The 21,958-nt window shown below is 37.1% G+C and overlaps 1 protein-coding gene across 8 annotated transcripts in view; it reads right to left on the reverse strand.

The window, feature by feature from the left end:
- LOC127432571 (cAMP-specific 3',5'-cyclic phosphodiesterase 4D) overlaps positions 1 to 21,958 on the reverse strand; it is a 255,863-nt gene that overhangs the window by 62,753 nt on the left and 171,152 nt on the right. Inside the window, exon 1 of one of the 8 annotated variants that reach the window (XM_051683821.1) lies at positions 20,266 to 20,312. The exons of 6 other annotated variants lie outside the window; for them this stretch is intronic. In XM_051683821.1, the coding sequence (XP_051539781.1) occupies positions 20,266 to 20,312 (47 nt within the window). Of the gene's footprint in view, positions 1 to 6,839; positions 6,951 to 20,265; positions 20,313 to 21,958 lie in introns of those variants that run through there. One more of the 8 variants, XM_051683820.1, reaches the window with a different exon arrangement.

Here is a 21,958-nt window from a genome sequence, read left to right on the forward strand (position 1 = left end):
AGGAGTACAAAAACATTTCTCAGGGCAGCCTTGTGTTACCTCTATCTAGTTGTATTATCATGTTTAATTTGGAGTGTAAATGTTGCAAATTTTATAATACAGGGTGAATATGGGCAAAGTGACAAAGGACATTTAAGCTTGATCCCCATTGTATCCATATGAATTTCCTTAAATCATTATAAATCATTACTAAACTAATCTTTGGAAAGTAAACAATTAAAGGGATAGTTCACCCAAAAATGAAAATTCTCTCATCATTTACTCAACCTCATGCCATCCCAGATGTGTATGACTTTCTTTCTTCTGCTGAACACAAATGAAGATTTTTAGAAGAACATTTCAGCTCTGTAGATCCATACAATGCAAGTGAATAGGTGCCAAAATGTTGATGCTCCAAAAAGCACATTAAGGCAGCATAAAATCCATAAGACTCCAGTGGTTTAATCTATGTATTTAGAAGCGATATGGTATGTGTGTGTGAGAAACAGATCAATATTTAAGTCCTTTTTTACTGTAAACCTTGACATCACCAGTCTCCATGTTGATGATGATTTCAAGCTCGATTACACTTTCTAGCGCCATCTAGCACTCTGCAAACTCTACTAGGAAGTGTAATAGATCTTGAAATCATGATTGTTCCTGTAGACTGCAATTCCAAGATGTACAGTGAGAAAGGAGTTACACTTTGGTCTGTTCACACCCAAAAACGATTAGATTACTTCAGAAGACATGGATTAAACCACTTATGGACTATTTTATGCTGCATTTATGTGCTTTTTGGAGCTTTAAAGCTTTGGACTCTGTTGACTTGTATGAACCTACAGAGCTAAGATATTCTTCTAATATCTTTGTTTGTGTACAGCAGAAGAAAGAAAGTCATACACATTTGGAATGGCATGAGGGTAAACTATCTCTTTAACTTTTTGAGGTTTTAAATTGATGATTTTACTTTGGGATGTGTGGCAGAGCTCATTTCATGACCACGGGTGCGAAAAGCAATGGTCAAGAAAATGACACTAAATTTTTGAGGTGTATTGCTTGTACATGTTACATTATGATTTATGATGTAAAAGTGAAAAAAATATAAAAATTAATTCCAAATAATTTTTCCTCTGTTCCACTTTACTGCTTAAAAAATCTGGGATTTGGTAAAAAGAGGATCTTCAAAGGTTCCACTTCCCAATATTAAGCATGTCTTCATTTTTCTTTTGACTAAAGTAGAAGTCATCCTAAGCTTTCTTCAAAGGTATAATGTGAGGTTGTGTGTGTTTGGATCATACTTTAAAGTGTCAAGAAATAGAAAATTTCCAAAAGTGTCCCACTTTGCCCATATTCACCCTAGTATATCAAAAGCTAAAACTAAAATTAATTTGAGACCATTTATATTTTTATTTTAGTTAGTTTTGGAGTTATAAAAAATGTTTTTATTTAGTTTCAGTTTTCGTTAACTATAATAACACTAGGGCTTAACATCACATGCGGCCCACATCAAACACTGCGTGCTCCATTACGTGAGGAGCATACGCACCTTTTCCATTTAAGGCAAGGAAGGTCAGCTAAGTTTGGGGTGCACTGGCAGGTATCTGTCCACTGGGGCCCCATCGAGAGAGGCTGACGCACAACAGGGGCCCAGGGCTCCTAGAGGGGCCTCTCTAATTGGACTGTAGGTGGCCTGACCGTCGACTGCAGACGACAATGAGTTTATTTATAAAGGTGTCGAAGACACGGAAGAGCAAGAGAGATACCCTTGGCCTATTTTGGTAGAGGTTGTACCCTGGATAGATCACAGGCACGAGACAGCGGCCAGAGAAACAAACAAAGGCATACACAAGGGGGAGAGAAGTCATGTTGGTGACGTATTATGAGGAGACACGATGCACTTGCATTCTCAGTGTGGGCACAATGCGGCCCAGTGCACTTTTCCAGGTCAGAGCAGAGCTCTCGCGTGCTGACGGCATGAGCCGAAAGGAGAAAGAGACAAGCACTAGAGCGTGCTAAGGCATCTGTTCTTAAATATGGTCCTCACTCGGCAACAACACAGCTCATAATAGAAAAGTCACCCACCCGCTCTTTATTGTTACAAGACGTTTCACGTTTTCGGGTATAAATTTTGGCCTTGTTTTCAGTACAACTGACCATGTGCAGGATGAGGCGTCATTTTTGCAGGATAATAATTGCTCAAATGTTTTTTCTGGCGGTGAGATATGTGAGCTATAGAGCGCAACGCTCACTTTTTCAGCTGTCTTGGTTCCAGAAGTATTTTTCCCAATTTTTTTTCCAAAGAGATTTCATAAAAGTCTTCATAAACAAAGTTCTAAGCCATGAACCAAACCACCCAGCTCCGAGGTGAATCACAACATTACAGATTTTTGATTTGAAGTGAACAAGAATTTGAAAATTGCAGCAGAACTCTCTGATTAGTGGATCTTTCTTTTTAGGATCATGAGTAGTGTAGTTCTTCACCAGGAATTGCTCTATTAAATACTTTTTTTAATTATTATTAAGTTGAAATGACTAGGACTGATGCAGGGCTCCAGACTGCTACTAAAACGGTTGCAAATGTGGCCATAAATAATTATCGCCACAATAATTTAAAATCTAGTCGCCACTGGCGACAGTCGGTTGTTTGCGTTCATATGCGGTTTCATCAGATATCATCTTGTGAGTTACTGAACACATCTTTAGAGCGTGTATCAGGTGTCTCTTGTCGCTTTTCACCTGTTCTGTTGTGATGACGAGCTCGCTGCACCGCATGCAACAAACACAGCGCGAGAGTCGTGAACAAATGACTCTTTTGAACCGGGTCTTTTTCATGAATCACCCAAAAAGAACTGAGGGTTTGAACTCTGGAGCTCAGGCTAGCAGTTTGAATCAGATTCACTTTCTCAGCGAATCAGCCATCAGTGAAACATTTCAAAATAAGAGTCCCATGTGTATTTTGGGCTTCTTTATAATTAAAAGTCCCGAATTGTGTACCACTTTTTTTTCTTTTGGTAATTACTGATTGGGATTGGAGTTGCACAATAAACTGCATCTGGGATTTCATTCAATTTGTACTCTTGTAGTCTCTGTGTCTGGTCCATCGGTAGCAGTAAAGAAAGACTAAGGCAATATTGGAAAAAATGATTTAAATATACAGTACATATATATTACACATATACACGCATATCTGTATATCTATATACTGTAATATATATATATATATATATATACACACACACACACACACACACACACACACTGGTGGCCAAAAGTTTGGAAGAATGTACAGATTTTGCTGTTTTGGAAGGAAATTGTTACTTTAATTCACCAAAGTGGCATTCAGCTGATCACAAAGTATAGTCAGGACATTACTGAAGTAAAAAAACAGCACCATCACTATTTGAAAAAAGTCATTTTTGATCAAATCTAGACAGCAGCCATCACTCCAACACCTTATCCTTGAGTAATCATGCTAAATTGATAATTTGGTACTAGAAAATCACTTGCCATTATATCAAACACAGTTGAAAGATATTTGGTTCATTAAATGAAGCTTAACATTGTCTTTGTGTTTCTTTTTGAGTTGCCACAGTATGCAATAGACTGGCATGTCTTAAGGTCAATATTAGGTCAAAAATGGCAAAAAAAGAAACAGCTTTTTCTAGACACTTGTCAGTCAATCATTGTTTTGAGGAATGAAGGATATACAATGCTTGAAATTGCCCAAAAACTGAAGATTTCATACAAAGGTGTACACTACAGTCTTCAAAGACAAAGGACAACTGACTCTAACAAGGACAGAAAGAGATGTGGAAGGCCAGATGTACAACTAAACAAGAGGATAAGTACATCAGAGTCTCTAGTTTGAGAAATAGACGCCTCACATGTCCTCAGCTGACAGCTTCATTGAATTCTACCCGCTCAACACCAGTTTAATGTACATCAGTAAAGAGAAGACTCAGGGGTGCAGGCCTTATGGGAAGAATTGCAGAGAAAAAGACACTTTTGAAACAGAAAAACAAAAAGAAAAGGTTAGAATGGGCAAAGAAACACAGACATTGGACAACATATAATTGGAAAAGAGTGTTATGGATCTTAACCCCATTGAGCTTTTGTGGGATCAGCTAGACTGTAAGGTGTGTGAGAAGTGCCTGACAAGACAGTCACATCTATGGCAAGTGCTACAGGAAGTGTGGGGTGAAATGTCACCTGAGTATCTGGACAAACTGACAGCTAGAATGTCAAGGATCTGCAAAACTGTCATTGCTGCACGTGGAGGATTTTTTGATGAGAACTCTTTGAAGTAGTTTAAGAAGTTCTGAAATGTTTAAATTTTTTTTTTTCAAATTGTAATAGTAATTTTTCACGTTATTAATGTCCTTACTATACATTGTGATCAGTTAAATGCCACTTTGGTGAATAAAAGTACCAATCTCTTTCCATAAGAGCAAAATCAGTACATTATTCCAAACTTTTGGCCGCCAGTGTGTGTGTGTGTGTGTGTGTGTGTGTGTGTGTGTGTGTGTGTGTGTGCATATATATATATATATATATATATATATGAGATCAAGTTTTTGACACTTAGGACAATTGAGGAACTTGTTCACAACTATTACACTAGGTGCAAACATTCATTGATGCTCAAAAATACAACACACTACTATATGCATACTATGCTTCATGTAAATATCTGTAATGTAGATTCTAAAGAGCAGTAATAAATAAAAAAATTTTTTTATCTCTTATATTTGTATAAATCATGAAAGGGGGGTGAACATTTATGAGACAAATGGGAATGCAAAATTATCTTACTATCTAAACCTCTGATCAGCTGTCTTCCTTTTCTTTGGCTTTCTATCTTGTTTCTGAACAGCAATCTAAATCAAGCAATTCTGTGATTTGGTGACTAAAAACAGCCATTTGGCTCCTTAATGTTTCAGTTTAGGGTTAGTCTAAGTCACTTTTTTTGTCTGTAGCCCTGCTGATGGCTTCAACAGAATCATATACCATCAATTAAAACCTCAGAGCTCAAGAAAGGTCAGTCTTTAAAAGTGTATAAGTTTAGGTTAAAAAATATTTCCCCTGTGGAATGAATGAAAAAATGAATATGATTTTACTTCCGGATCCAGATACTTGCTCTCTATGGGAAACAGCTGTGATGGCTCTTGTGTTGTTAAAAGTCTCTTGTGGCACATTTGAAATTTGACTCAAGCTGCCAGCTGATGGGATTATGAAGGACCAAAGATTCACTTCTTTCTATGGGCAAAGATATTTTTGTACTGCACTAATGCCACAGTTATGTTGTCCAACATCAAACACTACACACAAACACACACACACACACACACACACACACACAAACAAACTTGTTTTTATATCATTGTGGGGGACTCTCTATAGACTTCCATGCATTTTTTGGATTTTATACAGATCTAACGATAATTTCTATCCCCTAACCTTACCCCTAAACCTAACCCTCACAGAAACCTTTTTGCATTTTTATATTAAAAAAACCAAACAAACAAAAAAAAAAAAAACATTGTTTAATATGTTTACTAAACCATTTCCCTCATGGGGACCACTGGCTGGGCCCCACAAGGTAGGTGATCTCAGGTTTTACAATCCTTGTGGGGACATTCGGTATGCACAATGTAACATAAACAAGTACACACACACACACACAGGTCACATATTCAAGTCACAATAAAATCTAAATTGACCCTATTTAGTTTCACGCGGCTTTAAAAGTACTAAACTGTTATATGTCTTTTTTATTCTAGATTAGCACATTGCGAACACTTTTTAACAGATATAATAATGCAACATATGGGATATCAAACATAGTCAAAATAATTATACTCCATGCACGTCAAACTATGAATTTACACAGTTTAGGTGTTAAATTTAATATTGTATCAGTATTGGCCACAACTTTCAATAAGGGTGCACAGAGAAATTCAAAAACTGACAATGGACATCAAACTACAAATGTACACAATTATGGCATTAAATCAGTATCAGTATAAGCCACAAATTTCTATAACTGTGCACAGAGAAATTCGAACAAACAAAAACTGACAATGGACGTCAAACTACTAATTTAAACACTTTTGCCATAAAATCTGTATCAATACTGGCCAAAAATGTCTATAACTGTGCAAAGTGGAATTCTTAAAAATAGAAAATTGGCAATGAACATCAAACTCAGAACTCACAAACTTTTTCTATAAAATCAGTATCAATATTTGCCCATTTTTTTATAACTGCAAATACAAATTCATAAAAAGCGAAAATTGACAATGGATATCGAACAACGAATTTATACACTTTTGGCATTAAATCAGTATCAGCATAGGCCACAAATTTCTAAAATTGTGCAAAAGCGAAAACTGACAATTCACATCAAACTACAAATTTACACATTTTTACTACAAAATCTGTATCCATTCTGGCCAACATGTTTTATAACTGTGCAAATAGAAAAAATAAAAAAATAAAAAATTGACAATGAACGTCAAACTACGAATTTAAAATCTTTTTCTATAAAATCAGTATCAGCCAACATTTTTTTAAATAACTGTGCACAGAAAAATTCATAAAAAGCGAAAATTGACAATGGACCTCAAACTATGAATTTACACACTTTTGGTATTAAATCAGTATCGTTATAGGCCACAAATTTCTATAACTGTGCACAGAGAAATTCGTACAAAGCGAAAACTTACAGTGGATGTCAAACTAAATTTTTGGCATTAAATTGCACACAGGGAATTAATCTATGAGCGCAGACTTGCAGGTCACACATCAGGAACCGTGAATGCTAGAAACTTTACCAGAGTAAAGAATAAAAACCTTACCAGATTCCCTCCGTGTTCCTGAGAGAACTCGTGGAACGCGAGCGCGGTTTCATAACAATACTCATGGCGAAATGTGTTCTGTCTTCTCCCTTGAGTTTCTTCGTTGGTCTCTAGATGTTCTCAGAGTCGGTCCTCTTCCGTGATAGACATGCTTTCCGCGAGATAATCCATCTCTGTGCTCAAACTATGCGGATGGAGTGACTGTCTCTCTATGTCTGTTTCTTTCACTTACAATGTCTCTCTCTCTCTCTGTGTGTCTGCAGGCTAAGTAAGCTTGCTGGAGCGAAGATCACGTTTCTAATCTCTCCTCTCTTCTCATTTCTTTTCCCTGGGCTGCAATGGCCTAGCAGTGGGAGTGTGTGTGTGTGTTTGTGTGTGTGTGTGTGAGTGTGTGCAGGGGGATAAACCCTCAGGGTCCTGTATGTGTGTGTGTTTGTGCTCTCAGTTAGGGAACCAGAGTGGAGGGGGGTGGACATGCACACACACAAAAAGTAAAACAAATATTTAAAAAAATCATTAATAAGATCTTTAACAACTCAATTATGTCTCCAAGACAGCAGTGAGATTAAATGGAGAGTGGATGGAAAGACTCCTGCTTCTCCACAGAAAGAGGACCCCAGTAATCTCACATGTGTCTCATCTAGAGTTTCAGAAGAGATCACAACAATGTCTCAAACTGTGCTGAGATTTGCCAAGATACCAAGGTCTGCAATCAAATGTCAGAGATCTCAAAGTGAACTCAAACATTTCTCATCAAAAAACAAATTATATGAGCTATACTATCCACATTTTATAGCTCTACAGCTACTTAGGGGTCGTTCAGACAGAATGTGTTCTTGTGCTTAAAAAAGATAGACGTAGCACAACGAACACAACAGAAAGCTTATCTCGAGTTCTTTTTAACTTGAAACGTCATCTAAAAACATAGTGCTACTGCGTGAGACACTGAACAAACAGCATTATGTGGCGATCAAAAACCTCTCTCTAGTGCATGTTTACGTAGAAAAACAATGGAAAATCAGCACGGATGGATGCAAAAATGTGTTAGGTGTTAACGGCCCCTTATTGCATGTCAGCTATTAATCTGTATGTATTTGTACACAGATGCTAAGGAATAAAAACATTTTTTTTTAAAAAACGAAAACATTTTCAGTTTCCTAACGTTATCATTTTCCAAAGTATGCAGTAATGGAGAGCCTTTTCAAAACGCTCCGTGTTTGGTGGATGAAAATGCCATTCCAGTGTGGATGAGAAGCGTAAAAATATTAATGTGTTTTTAAGTGAAAATGAACTAGTGTGGCATGAATTATGTGCTAAAGTTTAACACTTAGGGTAAATGTTTTTTTAATTCCTAACCCCAAATGAACAATAATAAAAGTCTTTTAAGTTATGAAAGAGCAAATGAATATTCCTCTAAGGGGAAAAATAGGCCTACATACTGTAAAGTGTGAGAGGAGATTAGACAGAACAACAGATAAAGAAGAAAAAGTGTTAGTGAATGGAGGTGTCCATGAGTGAGTGATAAAGAAGGGAGTGTGAAGGAAGGTCTTGACAGGGCTCAGTAGATATGGAGGTGTTTGTGAAAGCTCTACCGCAAACAGACTCCACAGAGCTATTATGTCCGGACTACACTTGATTTTTACTTTTTCTCATCCCAAAGTCTCCATTATATTGTTGTCTCTAGATATGGCTTGGATCCCTCTTTCTATGTCTATGGCATTTGTTTTTACCCATCTTTTTAGTTCGAGAGGCTCATAAGTTTAGAAAAGCAATAGCTCTCCTCAAACAAGCTGCAAGATTTGAGGTATCATTAATGGCTGTAGCAGGGGCGAGGCCACATAAGGGCCAGAGTGGCACTGGTCTACTGAGATTGACGGCTGGTACACCCAGTCAAAACTGCCGAAATATACTAGTAGTTTGCAAAAAGAAACTGCATTTTTCACACTCAAAATAGTTCACATGCTAGATAATTATAATATTTCTGTTATAAAAAAAAAAAAAATCTGTTTTTATTTCAAATAAGAAAACTTTGATATAGTTATGGTGAATTGAAATGGGTCATGGCACATTTCTCATCGAGTGGCTCATGTTTTCTGGTCTGTGCAACGTTATTAATTTATCCACATTTTGTCTCACTTAATTACTTTTATTATTTTTTTAAAAATGTTTACGTGTTTCATGGAACTTGCTCATATAATTCTCACTATTTCTGCTCTGTCAGTCATCTGGGAACAATTGAAAACGCTGCATATGATTTCAGACCATCTCTGGATGCAACAACATTGGGACTACAGATGAACTGTCATGTGTAAAAATCGCAAAGCAAAGCGCTCCAGTCCCAGATGCTGCCACTTCCATCAGCTGCCTACAGAAGGATTGACTTAGGAACATCTGTTTGAAAAAGCTTTGGAATAATTTGTTTGTGTGCTCTTTTCACTTTATTGGAAAGAAGTTAACAGCAGGGATTACTTATATTATCTACCATTACGGTCCGGCTATGATAGACGTCCAAAAACGGAGCACAATGAATTACATATAAACGATAGCATTCTTGTGCTAACAGGTGTGTGTACATGTGCTGAAAGTTCATCAGAAATTTGTAAAGTGTCATCTTTTCCCGAACTGGTCCTTTTTTTTGGACTCCTGTTCGAGCTTATGACCGGGATTTCTAAATTGCCTTAAAATGTCTGGGATTCATTTGGTTTAGTTTTCATATTGATGTGCTCTTTAGAGTAGTTATACATTCTCTGTCTGCATATTTGCCATTAAAAGCCATTTAAACCTAGCGCTTCTGTTCTGCTAGCTATACATAACATCTTTACGTTGCATCTCTTTTTGCACGTGCACTGTGTGTGAGGGAGCAAGAGAGCTTCATCTCTTGACATTTCTCTTAATTTCTGTACGTTGTTTTGCACTGTGTTTGTATTTGCTCTGTTTTCTTTCCATGCAATTTCTTTCTAAGCTGCCAGTGCTTTGATAAGAACCTAACACTGAAAAGGAGGGCGCTCCCAACCAAGTACAGTGATCGTGAGAAAAAAGCAATTTTAACGAATAATGATGCAAAACGCACTGTTTTCCATACAAAGTAATGATCTAACAATTATTTCATTATCAACAGCAAAATAATGTAACATAGCTTTTAAAAATAACATTCCCCAACTCTATAGGACAGCTGTTAAATACAACATCTGATTCACAGCTCACCAGACCTCTTATTTTACATACGCTACTATATTTTGCGACATTGCAGCAGCTCCACGAAGCTCAGAACGTCATCCAAAGGAGAGAGATTGTAAGCTTAATTAAACATTCAGTGTTTGGGGAAATAGCCAACACCTTTGCACAGCAGGAGGACTGAAAATAAAGTTTTTTACATCTTATCTCTTATTTACGTGGGAGTGTGTTAGATGTTTCTGTAGATGACATGGCATTTTTGTGGTTTGGCATGCGGGCAGGGAATGAAATTTGCACATTAGTTTTGCTGTATGATTAGCAAATGATATTAAATTATAATATTATTAAATTATATTAATTGCTAATATAATGTTTATTGCATCTAATCTCTTATATTAATTTATTGTATTATTTTCTATGGCCATTTCATTTTTCATCGCATCAATATGACCCATTAAGGTAAATTACTATTTTTAAACTTAATAATTGTTCAAAAACAAATAAGTATTTTTATTGTCAGTAATTATGCAATTATAAGTATTAAGCTGTGTAAATGAGTGAATATTGATTCATAATGTGTGAGGAAAGTGGTATGCTACATTAGATTAACAATTAGGCACAGAATAGAGGTCCGCCCTATTTCACCAAGGTCCACCTTCTTGGAAATTTCTGGCCTCGCCACTGGGATGTAGCACAAACTGTGTCTTTACGAGTTACACACCAACATTCAATACTTAGCGTTTAGGAGTTTGTTGATATTTTTGTCTAAAATTCTTGATGTTACATTATAGGTTCCAATGTTAAAAATGTAGCTTCCCAAACCACAAGCAACTTACAACTTAAAGGAAAATTCAGTTTAATAAATTAAGCTCTATCTAAAGCATTTGTGGCATAATGTTGATTACCACAAAAATTAATTAATTTCAACTCGTTTCTCCTTTTCTTTAAAAAAACAAAAATCGAGGTTACAGTGAGGCATTTACAATGGAAGAATGTGCAAAGAACACTACAAAGCGTTCTTTGCACTATTTATAATAGCATGAATGACATTTAGGCCTACTATTAATAGCTCCATTCTAAAATTATATCAGGGCTTATATACACATACCAAAGCGTGATGCTTCAATCCAATGAGATAAATTCGAGGGAAATTTGAGTAGATGCACCTGTATTTAGACGAACTACCACATATAATTTTAAAAGCACCATTTAACCTACATTGAAATTGTCTGTTATCACTCATGAGTTCTTGTTTAGAAAGAGGTTTATATATTAGAATGTACAGTAACTGTCCACTACTATTTGCACACTGAATAAAATGTCCAAACAATACACTTAGTTTTATTTAACAATCCAGGTTGTTGTACTGGTTTATTTAATACAATCTAAAAAATATACATTTTATAATGTAAAATAAAATAATTTTAATATATAATTGTGTAAAATGTAGGATAACTAATATATATATATATATATATATATATATATATATATATATATATATATATATATATATGCAAAAAGTTTTAAAACACTGTAAAAATGTTGAGAACGAGTAGAGAAGCATAAGATTCTCACTTTTATAAGTGCAGCACATTGATCAATTAAACTTCAACATACCGATTTATTGATGTGAACCGGCATGCTAACTCAACTCTGCCATCTCCTTGTTTCAGACTTGTGTTGTAACATCGGGAAGTTGTTATTGTATGCCAATTTACAGTCACAAATTTGGCATGCTGATTAAAAGTTTAATCCAAAGTAAAATATCAGTAGACAATCCACAATATTCTCAGTGAGTCCATTGCATTTCGCAAGGTGGGCAGAATTTCCGGTTGGCTAGCAGAAGTGCGATTGGTTGGCATTTTGTGTGTAGCCGGTCACTGCTTGCTTGCGTGTCACGCGGTTAGATTCTTGCTTTTTAAATGTTGTAAGATGTCTTATAAATTTCCCGGATGATGTGTGCAATTAATGGTTATCCTAATAATCAAACGGAACTAAAGTTTTGTCTAAAACAGCAATGTTATGATCAGAAACCAATCACAAAGCAAAGCGCTCCAGTCCCAGATGCTGCTTCTTCCATCAGCTGCCTACAGAAGGATTGACTTGACTGTTTGAAAAAGCTTTGGAATAATTTGTTTGTGTGCTCTTTTCACTTTATTGGAAAGAAGTCAACAGCAGGGATTACTTATATTATCTACCATTACAGTCCGGCTACGATAGACATCCAGAAACGGAGCACAATGAATTACATATAAATGATAGCATTCTTGTGCTAACAGGTGTGTGTACATGTGCTGAAAGTTCATTAGAAATTTTGAGTTTGTTCATTTCTATTTAGCATTTTTTTTTCTTCTTTTTTTTTTTTTTTTGTGAAAGCTTTACATGTTTTGAAATGGCATTATTACTGAGTATAAAAAGGAACAGTGTTTTACCTGAACTGTCTGCAAGTAGAGACAATGTTTTCATGCTGTGATGCTAAATGGATCAATTCTACAGTGGAAGATCATAATTATTAGATAAGACATATACAGTGTTTTATGACGTTTGAAATTAACTGTATTCTGATTTTCCTCTGCACTGCATTTTTCCTGCCTGCAATTCACTTTCTTTTGAATGTCTTTGCAGAATGTGCATGTCTTCCCTTAAGGGGAAAATGTGATTTGGAAAACAGTGTGGACATTAATTCAGTATCAATTACATTTATTTGCACAGCTAGTGCTTTTAAGAATGCATACTGTTTTATAGTTGCATTACAGAGAACATTGAACTTTTGTGTACAATGTTTATAATGTATGTCCAAATAAATATGTTTATATGTTTTGCATGTAGTTCTTTTTGTACAGTACAGTTTATTGTGTGGCTACTAATACATCGTTATTTCCTACAAAAGAACAATAAATTCAATCTATCAACAGGATCAGTTGTTCAGTCAACACTAAAACATTTAATGTAGGTTATAGCATTTAGATACGGAGATTATGTATGTAAACTAACAATCATAAAGCTAGATTGAACTTACTACACATTCATCTCCCACAAAATAAATATATTTTATCTGACAAATGACAGTATTATCGCCTGAGTTCTGTAATACACGAGCATCCTGCTGTCTGGACTTCCACTGTAACTGCAGTAAGTACACAATCTCGGTACAACAAACTCTTCAGGTTCTAACTACACTCAATATACGCATTAAAATAAACATAATTATCTACAGTTCTCAAAACATGTCCAACTTTACAGCTGTGAAGGTGCTAATAGGCTACATAGCTTTTCAGGTTAGTCTGCTCAGGTTCTTCCATCGATGGATAAAGACTCAACAAAATAACTCAAATGCTTCTATTAGCGATATTTGGCTATCCTCCTCAAACCCATAATCATTAACAGATAGGTGTGGAAGAACAATATCGCCTCGCTATAATTCTGTGATCACTTGTTCTCAAGTTTCTGTCATTTTTTAATGCTGCGTTAGTACATAACATAACGATTGTTAAGATTAACCGGAAGTTCTGCCCACATCGCCCGCAAAGCATCATGGGACACAGGAATATTGTGGATACAGGTCTGGAAAGCAAATGTGTTGAAGGGCTTGTGTATTTGTTTCATACGGATGAACAAATGTAGTGGATTTACAGATGCTGACGGATTACAAAAGAGGTTGATGATCATTAAGATGCAGTCATTTTATAATTATTTTGTAAACTGTATTAGTGCTATTAGGCTTCTGAAATGTGTAATAGTTCAGTGGTCGAGGAAATAAACACAGTCCAAAAATATCAACAGGTTTCCCGGTTTCGAGTCGATTCTTGGTTCCCGACGCCTCGGAATCAATTCTTTTTGGAATCGATTCCCAGCCCTAGTGATCATTAAAGACTTTTAAATCACGTCTGAAATCTCATCTCTTTACACTGGCCTTTGAGTCTCACAAATGAAATGTAGGACACAGTTTTGGAGTGTTTGAATTTTAGATTACTGGTGTTTGTGGTAATTTTGAAATGTTAAGTTTTAATTAAGTTGAGTTGAGATTAAAGCGCAAATGCTGTGATTTAATTATATAAATATACAGGTGCATCTCAATAAATTAGAATGTCGTGGAAAAGTTCATTTATTTCAGTAATTCAACTCAAATTGTGAAACTCGTGTATTAAATAAATTCAGTGCACACAGACTGAAGTAGTTTAAGTCTTTGGTTCTTTTAATTGTGATGATTTTGGCTCACATTTAACAAAAACCCACCAATTCACTATCTCAAAAAATTAGAATACATCATAAGACCAATAAAAAAAAAAAAATTAGTGAATTGTTGGCCTTCTGGAAAGTATGTTCATTTACTGTATATGTACTCAATACTTGGTAGGGGCTCCTATTGCTTTAATTACTGCCTCAATTCGGCGTGGCATGGAGGTGATCAGTTTGTGACACTGCTGAGGTGGTATGGAAGCCCAGGTTTCTTTGACAGTGGCCTTCAGCTCATCTGCATTTTTTGGTCTCTTGTTTCTCATTTTCCTCTTGACATACCCCATAGATTCTCTATGGGGTTCAGGTCTGGTGAGTTTGCTGGCTAGTCAAGCACACCAACACCATGGTCATTTAACCAACTTTTGGTGCTTTTGGCAGTTTGGGCAGGTGCCAAATCCTGCTGGAAAATGAAATCAGCATCTTTAAAAAGCTGGTCAGCAGAAGGAAGCATGAAGTGCTCCAAAATTTCTTGGTAAACGGGTGCAGTGACTTTGGTTTTCAAAGAACACAATGGACCAACACCAGCAGATGACATTACACCCCAAATCATCACAGACTGTGGAAACTTAACACTGGACTTCAAGCAACTTGGGCTATGAGCTTCTCCACCCTTCCTCCAGACTCTAGGACCTTGGTTTCCAAATGAAATACAAAACTTGCTCTCATCTGAAAAGAGGACTTTGGAACACTGGGCAACAGTCCAGTTCTTCTTCTCCTTAGCCCAGGTAAGGCGCCTCTGACGTTGTCTGTGGTTCAGGAGTGGCTTAACAAGAGGAATACGACAACTGTAGCCAAATTCCTTGACATGTCTGTGTGTGGTGGCTCTTGATGCCTTGACCCCAGCCTCAGTCCATTCCTTGTGAAGTTCACCCAAATTCTTGAATCGATTTTGCTTGACAATCATAAGGCTGCGGTTCTCTCGGTTGGTTGTGCATCTTTTTCTTCCACACTTTTTCCTTCCACTCAACTTTCTGTTAACACGCTTGGATACAGCACTCTGTGAACAGCCAGCTTCTTTGGCAATGAATGTTTGTGGCTTACCCTCCTTGTGAAGGGTGTCAGTGATTGTCTTCTGGACAACTGTCAGATCAGCAGTCTTCCCCATGATTGTGTAGCCTAGTGAACCAAACTGAGAGACCATTTTGAAGGCTCAGGAAACCTTTGCAGGTGTTTTGAGTTGATTAGCTGATTGGCATGTCACCATATTCTAATTTTTTGAGATAGTGAATTGGTGGGTTTATGTTAAATGTGAGCCAAAATCATCACAATTAAAAGAACCAAAGACTTAAACTACTTCAGTCTGTGTGCACTGAATTTATTTAATACACGAGTTTCACAATTTGAGTTGAATTACTGAAATAAATGAACTTTTCCACGACATTCTAATTTATTGAGATGCACCTGTATAGTCTACATGTAATATGTGCTTTACAGTGGATCAGTTTTCTGCTCTGTCATCTCTCATACAATCTCATGTGGAGTTTCCAGTGGATGTGCGTTCTGCTTCACACATTAATTTAAAGCATGCAGCTCAAATGCAGACTAAGATTGTAGCCTTTAGTGGTTTAATAAATCACACTAGGACATGCCACGATTTTAATTTGATTAATTGTCCATTTCAGTGTAAAACGAGTAAGACAGCACACGTTCAAAATAAGCCTGTGAGCATTTTAAAGTTGTCGTGTGTCAGTCATATTGCGCGCTGTTACCGGATACAGTCGGTGCTCTGTACTACCGGTACTGTAGAAACACTGGTATTGTTACATCTTTTTTATTTTACTATAGACTTGGTACCGAAGTACTGGTACTTTTGACAACACTAAAGGAGACGAGAGGAAAAAACAAGTCACACAGCTATAGAGAGGGCTAACGTCTCAGCAAAGTCTTTTCCATAAAGCCAAGAAGGATGCTGATGTTGCAGTTGAAGCAAGTTATGTGGTGAGTTAATCACCAAAGCAGGAAAGCCATTCACCGAAGGGCAGTTTCTGAAGGACTGCATGTGGCAAGTTGCTGATATTCTATGTCCAGAAAAGAAGAGCTTGTTCAACAATATCTCTCTATCGGCAAACACAGTGGCAGAGTGGATTAGTGAGTTATCAAGTGGAATTTATGATCGGTTACACGACAAAGCTAGAGTTTTCACTGCATACTCTGTGGCGCTTGACGAAGGCACAGACAAAACCGACAATGCTCAACTAGCCATTTTCATCAGGGGTATTAATGACCAATTTGAAGAGACAGAAGAGTTGCTGAATTTGTGTCCAATGCACGGCCATACCACAGCCAAAGATATTGAAAAGAAGAGTGTGCTGGTTTGCCATGGAACAGACTGGTAGGCATTACCACTGATAAAGCCCCGTCCATGACAGGCAAAAAAACTGACAGGTAGCGCTGGTACAAAGAAAGTTAGAGGAGGAAAATGCAGATCCAGCAGTTGTTCCGCACTGCATTATACGCCATCAGGCACTGTGCAACTCATGTCTGTTGTCCTGAAATGTATAAATTAAATCAGTTCCAGGAATTTACAGCACCGCCTGTTCCAGGCCTTTTTAGAAGAAATTGAATCAACATATGGTGATGTACTTTACTTTACTGAGGTGTGTTGTCTCAGCAGGGGAAATGTCCTGAAGTCATTTTTTGAGTTAAGAGCAGAGGTGAAGAGATTCATGGAAGATGGAAGAATGGATGTTCCTGAATTTGATTATCCAAAATGGGCCATGGACCTTGAATTCCTAGTGGACATAGCACAGGAGCTGAACATACTTTACCTGAAGCTCCAAGGCCCTGGTCACCTAATCACAGCAGCTTCTGAAAGTGTGAAAGCCTTCTCCACAAGGTTAACCTAACCTACACCTCAAATGTTGCACCTGTTTGAATAACAAGCTCCTCTTAATTTTCTTGACTTGTTTGGGAGTCGTCCCGTTCTGTGGAGATGTTTTTCTTAGGGTTTTTTCCAGGGTCAAAAATTATAGTGTACCGCGAGTGATCCCGCCCTGCGCTCTCCTGAAAATATCAGGAATCCTGCTGGACTGCGTGCACTTGCATTCTTCAGAGAATGCACACTTGACACTCACATGAAACACAGATGTGCGAATCAGATGAGAAGCATATTAAGTGCTTATGACATGCTGAAAGCTAGATGAATGTAATCGAATTTTCTTGGGTGTTCTGCAAGGATTTTTTAAACCCTGTCCTTGTTACTTTTTTTGTGATAAACATTTTTTTATTGATTCATACAGTAAATAAAGAAAAACAAAACATATATACATAGAATCAACATTTAACCCCCACTATTACACCTCCCAATCCCCAACCTCGCCCTGACCCTCAACAAACATTCCTGTGGTCACACATGAGTATATATATATATATATATATAAAAAAATATAAAAAATATATATATATATAATAATCACACACATTTATACCTATACTCTCTCTCCACTGCCCCTCTCCGAGAGCCCTCCAAAAACTCCAAATAGTTGCCCCATTTTCCAACAAACAAATCTAAGTTACCCAGTCTTCTAAATGACACTTCCTCAAAAGCCACCACCATCCCCATCTCAATGCACCACTCCTGAAATGGTGGTGCTCCAGCCTACCTCCATCCCCTTAAAATAATTTGTCTGGCGATTATTACACTGGTCAAAACCCAACTTTTTATGTGTTTATTACCCACATCGATGACCACCCCATCACCCAAAACAGAGTCTGGTGCAAAACGAAATCCGAGTGCCCAATACATCACACATAAAACTCTGAAACTTCAACCAAAATTCTTGGATCTTAACACACCACCAAAAAACATGGGTTGTGTCTCCATATTCTGACTGGCATCGCCAGCAGGTGGGTGTCTTTAAGGCCAAGCCTATACAATCTAGAGGGGGTCCAACAGAATCAAAGTAAAATCTTGAAATGCATAAGGCGCACCCTTGCAGTCTTGATGTTTTTTAGAATCCTAACCCACACTCCCTCCTCCAATACCAAGTTTAAATCTTTCTCCCATAATCTCTTGATAGAAGTTAAAGCTCCATCCCCCAGACTCTGACTTAGCAGGGAGTAATACACTGATGCCTCATGACCTTTTCCAAAAACAGTAATCACAATTCCCAGAGTATCTGCCACTTTAGGGGGTTGTATGCTACTCCCAAAAATAGTACTGAGCAGGTGGCGCAGCTGTAAATACCTAAAAAACTGAGATCTGGGAATCTCAAAATGTTGAACCAAATTTTCAAAAGATTTCAACACTCCACTCTCATTTAGGTCACCGAATGTATTAACCTCCCTCTCAATCCACTCTGACCGGCAGAAAGGGGACTTATTAATACATAATTTAAGGTTCAGCCATATGCTCGAGGCAACATTTAAATAAATGTCTGAATTAAACACTCTGTACACTTTTGTCCATACCGAGTGCAAATACGAGATAACGGGGTGTAACTTAACTTCTCCGGTTAGTTTAATAGAAAGGATTTGCAATGGCGAAATAGGGGCAAGAACTTCCTGTTCAATACAAAACCAGGGAGGGGCTCTCTCAGGTGGAATCGACCAATGAGCCAAATGTCTGAGACCAAATGCATAATAATAAAACAAAATCTTGGGTAGGCCTAGCCCACCTTTGTCAATCGGCCTATGTACCTTACTGAAATGTAATCTGGGATGTTTCCCATTCCAAATGAAGGACAAGGAATTAATAATTCTGTGGAGGCAAGGCATAGATCTAGTAGGGTCGGAGACGAATAATTAAATATCATCTGCGTAAAGCAAAAGCTTAAGCGCCACACCTCCCGCCACCACCCCTGGAAAATCATCCTCCTTTCTTATCACAGCTGCTAATGGTTCCAGAGCAAGACAAAACAATAACGGGGAAAGAGTAAATCCAGAGTAAAATAATCTTAAATTAATCCATTCATTTGTACCGCCGCTACCGGGTGTCTATAAAGTAACTTAATCCAACCAATAAAACTATTCCCACACCCGTACATTTCCAAAATCTTAAAAAGATAATCCCATTCTACCATATCAATCACCTTTTCACGTCAAGTGAGATGGCAGCGACCGGAGTCTGATCATTCGCCACTGACCAAATGATATCGATGAAACACCTAATGTTATCAGAAGAGCTACAGCCCCAAATAAACCCCACCTGATCTATATGTATAAGAGATATCATAACCTTACTTAATCGGTTAGCCAAACTTTTTGACAATATTTTAACATCTAGCTGGATCAGGGAAATTGGACGGTAACTCTTACACTCGCTTGGATCTTTGTCCTTTTTAAGAATCAGACTGATCAGGGCTTGAGTCATGGTTGGCAGAAGCTTTCCATTCTTTAATGATTCCGTATAAACTTCTAGCAAAAGTGGAGCCAGTTCTGTAGCATAAGATCTAAAAAAGTCAGCAGCAAAGCCATCTGGCCCCGGAGACTTGCCTGTAGGCAAGGCTTTAATTACCTCGTCAAGCTCCTCCAAGTTTATCTCAGAATCAAGAGAATTTTTTTGCTCAGCCATCAGTTTAAAAATTTCTAATGGTTACACAAAGTTTCTAATATCTTCATCAGTAGACGAAGACGTGGAACTATAGAGATAAAGACAGAATTCTTTAAAAGCATTATTAATATCAATGGCCGAGGTAAATATTTCACCACCAGCAGATTTCACTGAGAGAATGGTAGAAAAAGACTCTCTCTGTTTTATATATCTAGCCAGAAGTTTTCCTTGCCCTGAAAAACTCCACCTTCCACGACAAAATAGTGTTATATCTGTATTTCAATAGGGTCAATTCTCTGAGGCCATCAGACGACATTCGGCACTTAAGAGTGCAGTCTCAGTATTCTGAATGATGTGGGTTATTGCACACTACAACTTCCTAAACACTGAACTCAAGATGCTCTTACTGGCATTCTTATAGATGGGAATGCAATTGAATTTTCCTACATGCTTACAACTGCACAAGTGTGTGTGTGATATTGTCCAGCAGACTGTATCTGATCTAATAAAAAGACTTACTGATGCAGGAAGCAGTGTGTATCACTGGAGGATTTACGCTGTGACATCATCTTCCACGTCTAAACCCTTCGACCCTTAACACGCATCCACATTAACACACAGACAACTCTCGACTTTAAACATTCTCAAACATATACAGTCCTTTACAATATATCATTACTGTCCAGTCAGATCCCCAACAGACGGGGTTAGCGGAAAAGGGAATTAATTAAAGCAATTAGTCGAGCAGAGATGTGACGATCTCTCATAGAGACTTGCATTTGGGTGATTTAGGAGGTAAATATGCGGAATGGATATAAACATGGAAAGAAAAGTGTGAACGGGCTGAGAATACTACTGCACACTCATTTTGGTTGTAGAAAGTGTAATAAAACTAGCCAAAATATATAATAAATAAAGACTAAATAAAGGGGCAGGGAATGTGTTAAACTTTTTGAATGGTAGGCATATCAATTCTGTAGAAATCAGCAGAGCTTTATGTGGTTCTGTGGGTGCACATTACAGTAAGTGTCGTGCATGCTTTGAATATTAGCCAACTGCATTGTCTGCAAATAGTCTATATCATCACCTACATAATGGCCAACTGTGTAAATAAATGAACTCAAATGAGTGCAGAATATTTCCTCATATACTCTGTCTGGATAAATGATTCCACAGGTGTCTAAACCACATATCAAAAGTGTACACTGTATGACATTAAAAGCATTTATTTTTATTTTTATTAATAAATTAAAAAAAGCATGGTAACAATTTACAGTAACAAAGTACGAATATGTTAATATTATTTAAAGAAATATTCTGGGTTCAATATAAGTTAAGCTCAATCAACAGCATTTGTGGCATAATGATGATACCACAAAAATGTATTTATTTGATTAAAAAAAGCAAAAATTGAGGTAACATTGAGGCATTTACAATGGAAGTGAATGGGGACAGTTTTTGGAGGGTTTAAAGGCAGAAATGTGAAGCTTATAAATGTATAAAAGCACTTACATTAATTCTTCTGTTAAAACTCATGTATTATTTGAACTGTACTATTGTTGTATATTGTTTTTAAATTGCCAGTTGTTCGCAAATACAGAGGACACAGTTTGTGGATTGATGAATTTTCCATATAACAAGCGCAACTGCAATCATGTGATCGTCAAAAAGTCTCGCTTGTTCCCCGTTATTTAATTGTCATCTGAATGCATGAGTTTTATCACAGAGGAGCCATGAAAATTTACTTTTACAGATGTCACCTGAGAAACAACTGTCATCTGAATAGGGCTTTAAACGTGCTTACTAACAATAAAGAGGACAAAATCATCTTTTAAAAATACCTCTAAATGACATTCATTGAATTTAAGGTTTGTTTTGTGGCATGGGTATCTAGCACATGCACACTTCTTCAGATTGGTGGACATACAGGTTGTGCAACGAATCATTGTGATACGCTGTTGCATGATAAAAGTAATGAGCTACATGTGCAAATGACATATTCAAAAAACCAAGTGCATCACTCTAAAGGCCTAAAGCATTGCTTTTTACCATGTCACTAAAACTTAACACAAAATATTCAACTCATTCCAAACAAAACAGAATGCATGCCATGTACTCCAACTGTCTGTCAAACATAATTTCATGTGCTGTAAAGCTCTGGTAGAATGTACAAATGAAGACCTTCAAGATAAATTGTAGGAGGCCCTCTGGT

The sequence above is a fragment of the Myxocyprinus asiaticus genome, chromosome 42 (assembly GCF_019703515.2).
Source record: "Myxocyprinus asiaticus isolate MX2 ecotype Aquarium Trade chromosome 42, UBuf_Myxa_2, whole genome shotgun sequence".
NCBI classification, from domain to species: domain Eukaryota; kingdom Metazoa; phylum Chordata; class Actinopteri; order Cypriniformes; family Catostomidae; genus Myxocyprinus; species Myxocyprinus asiaticus.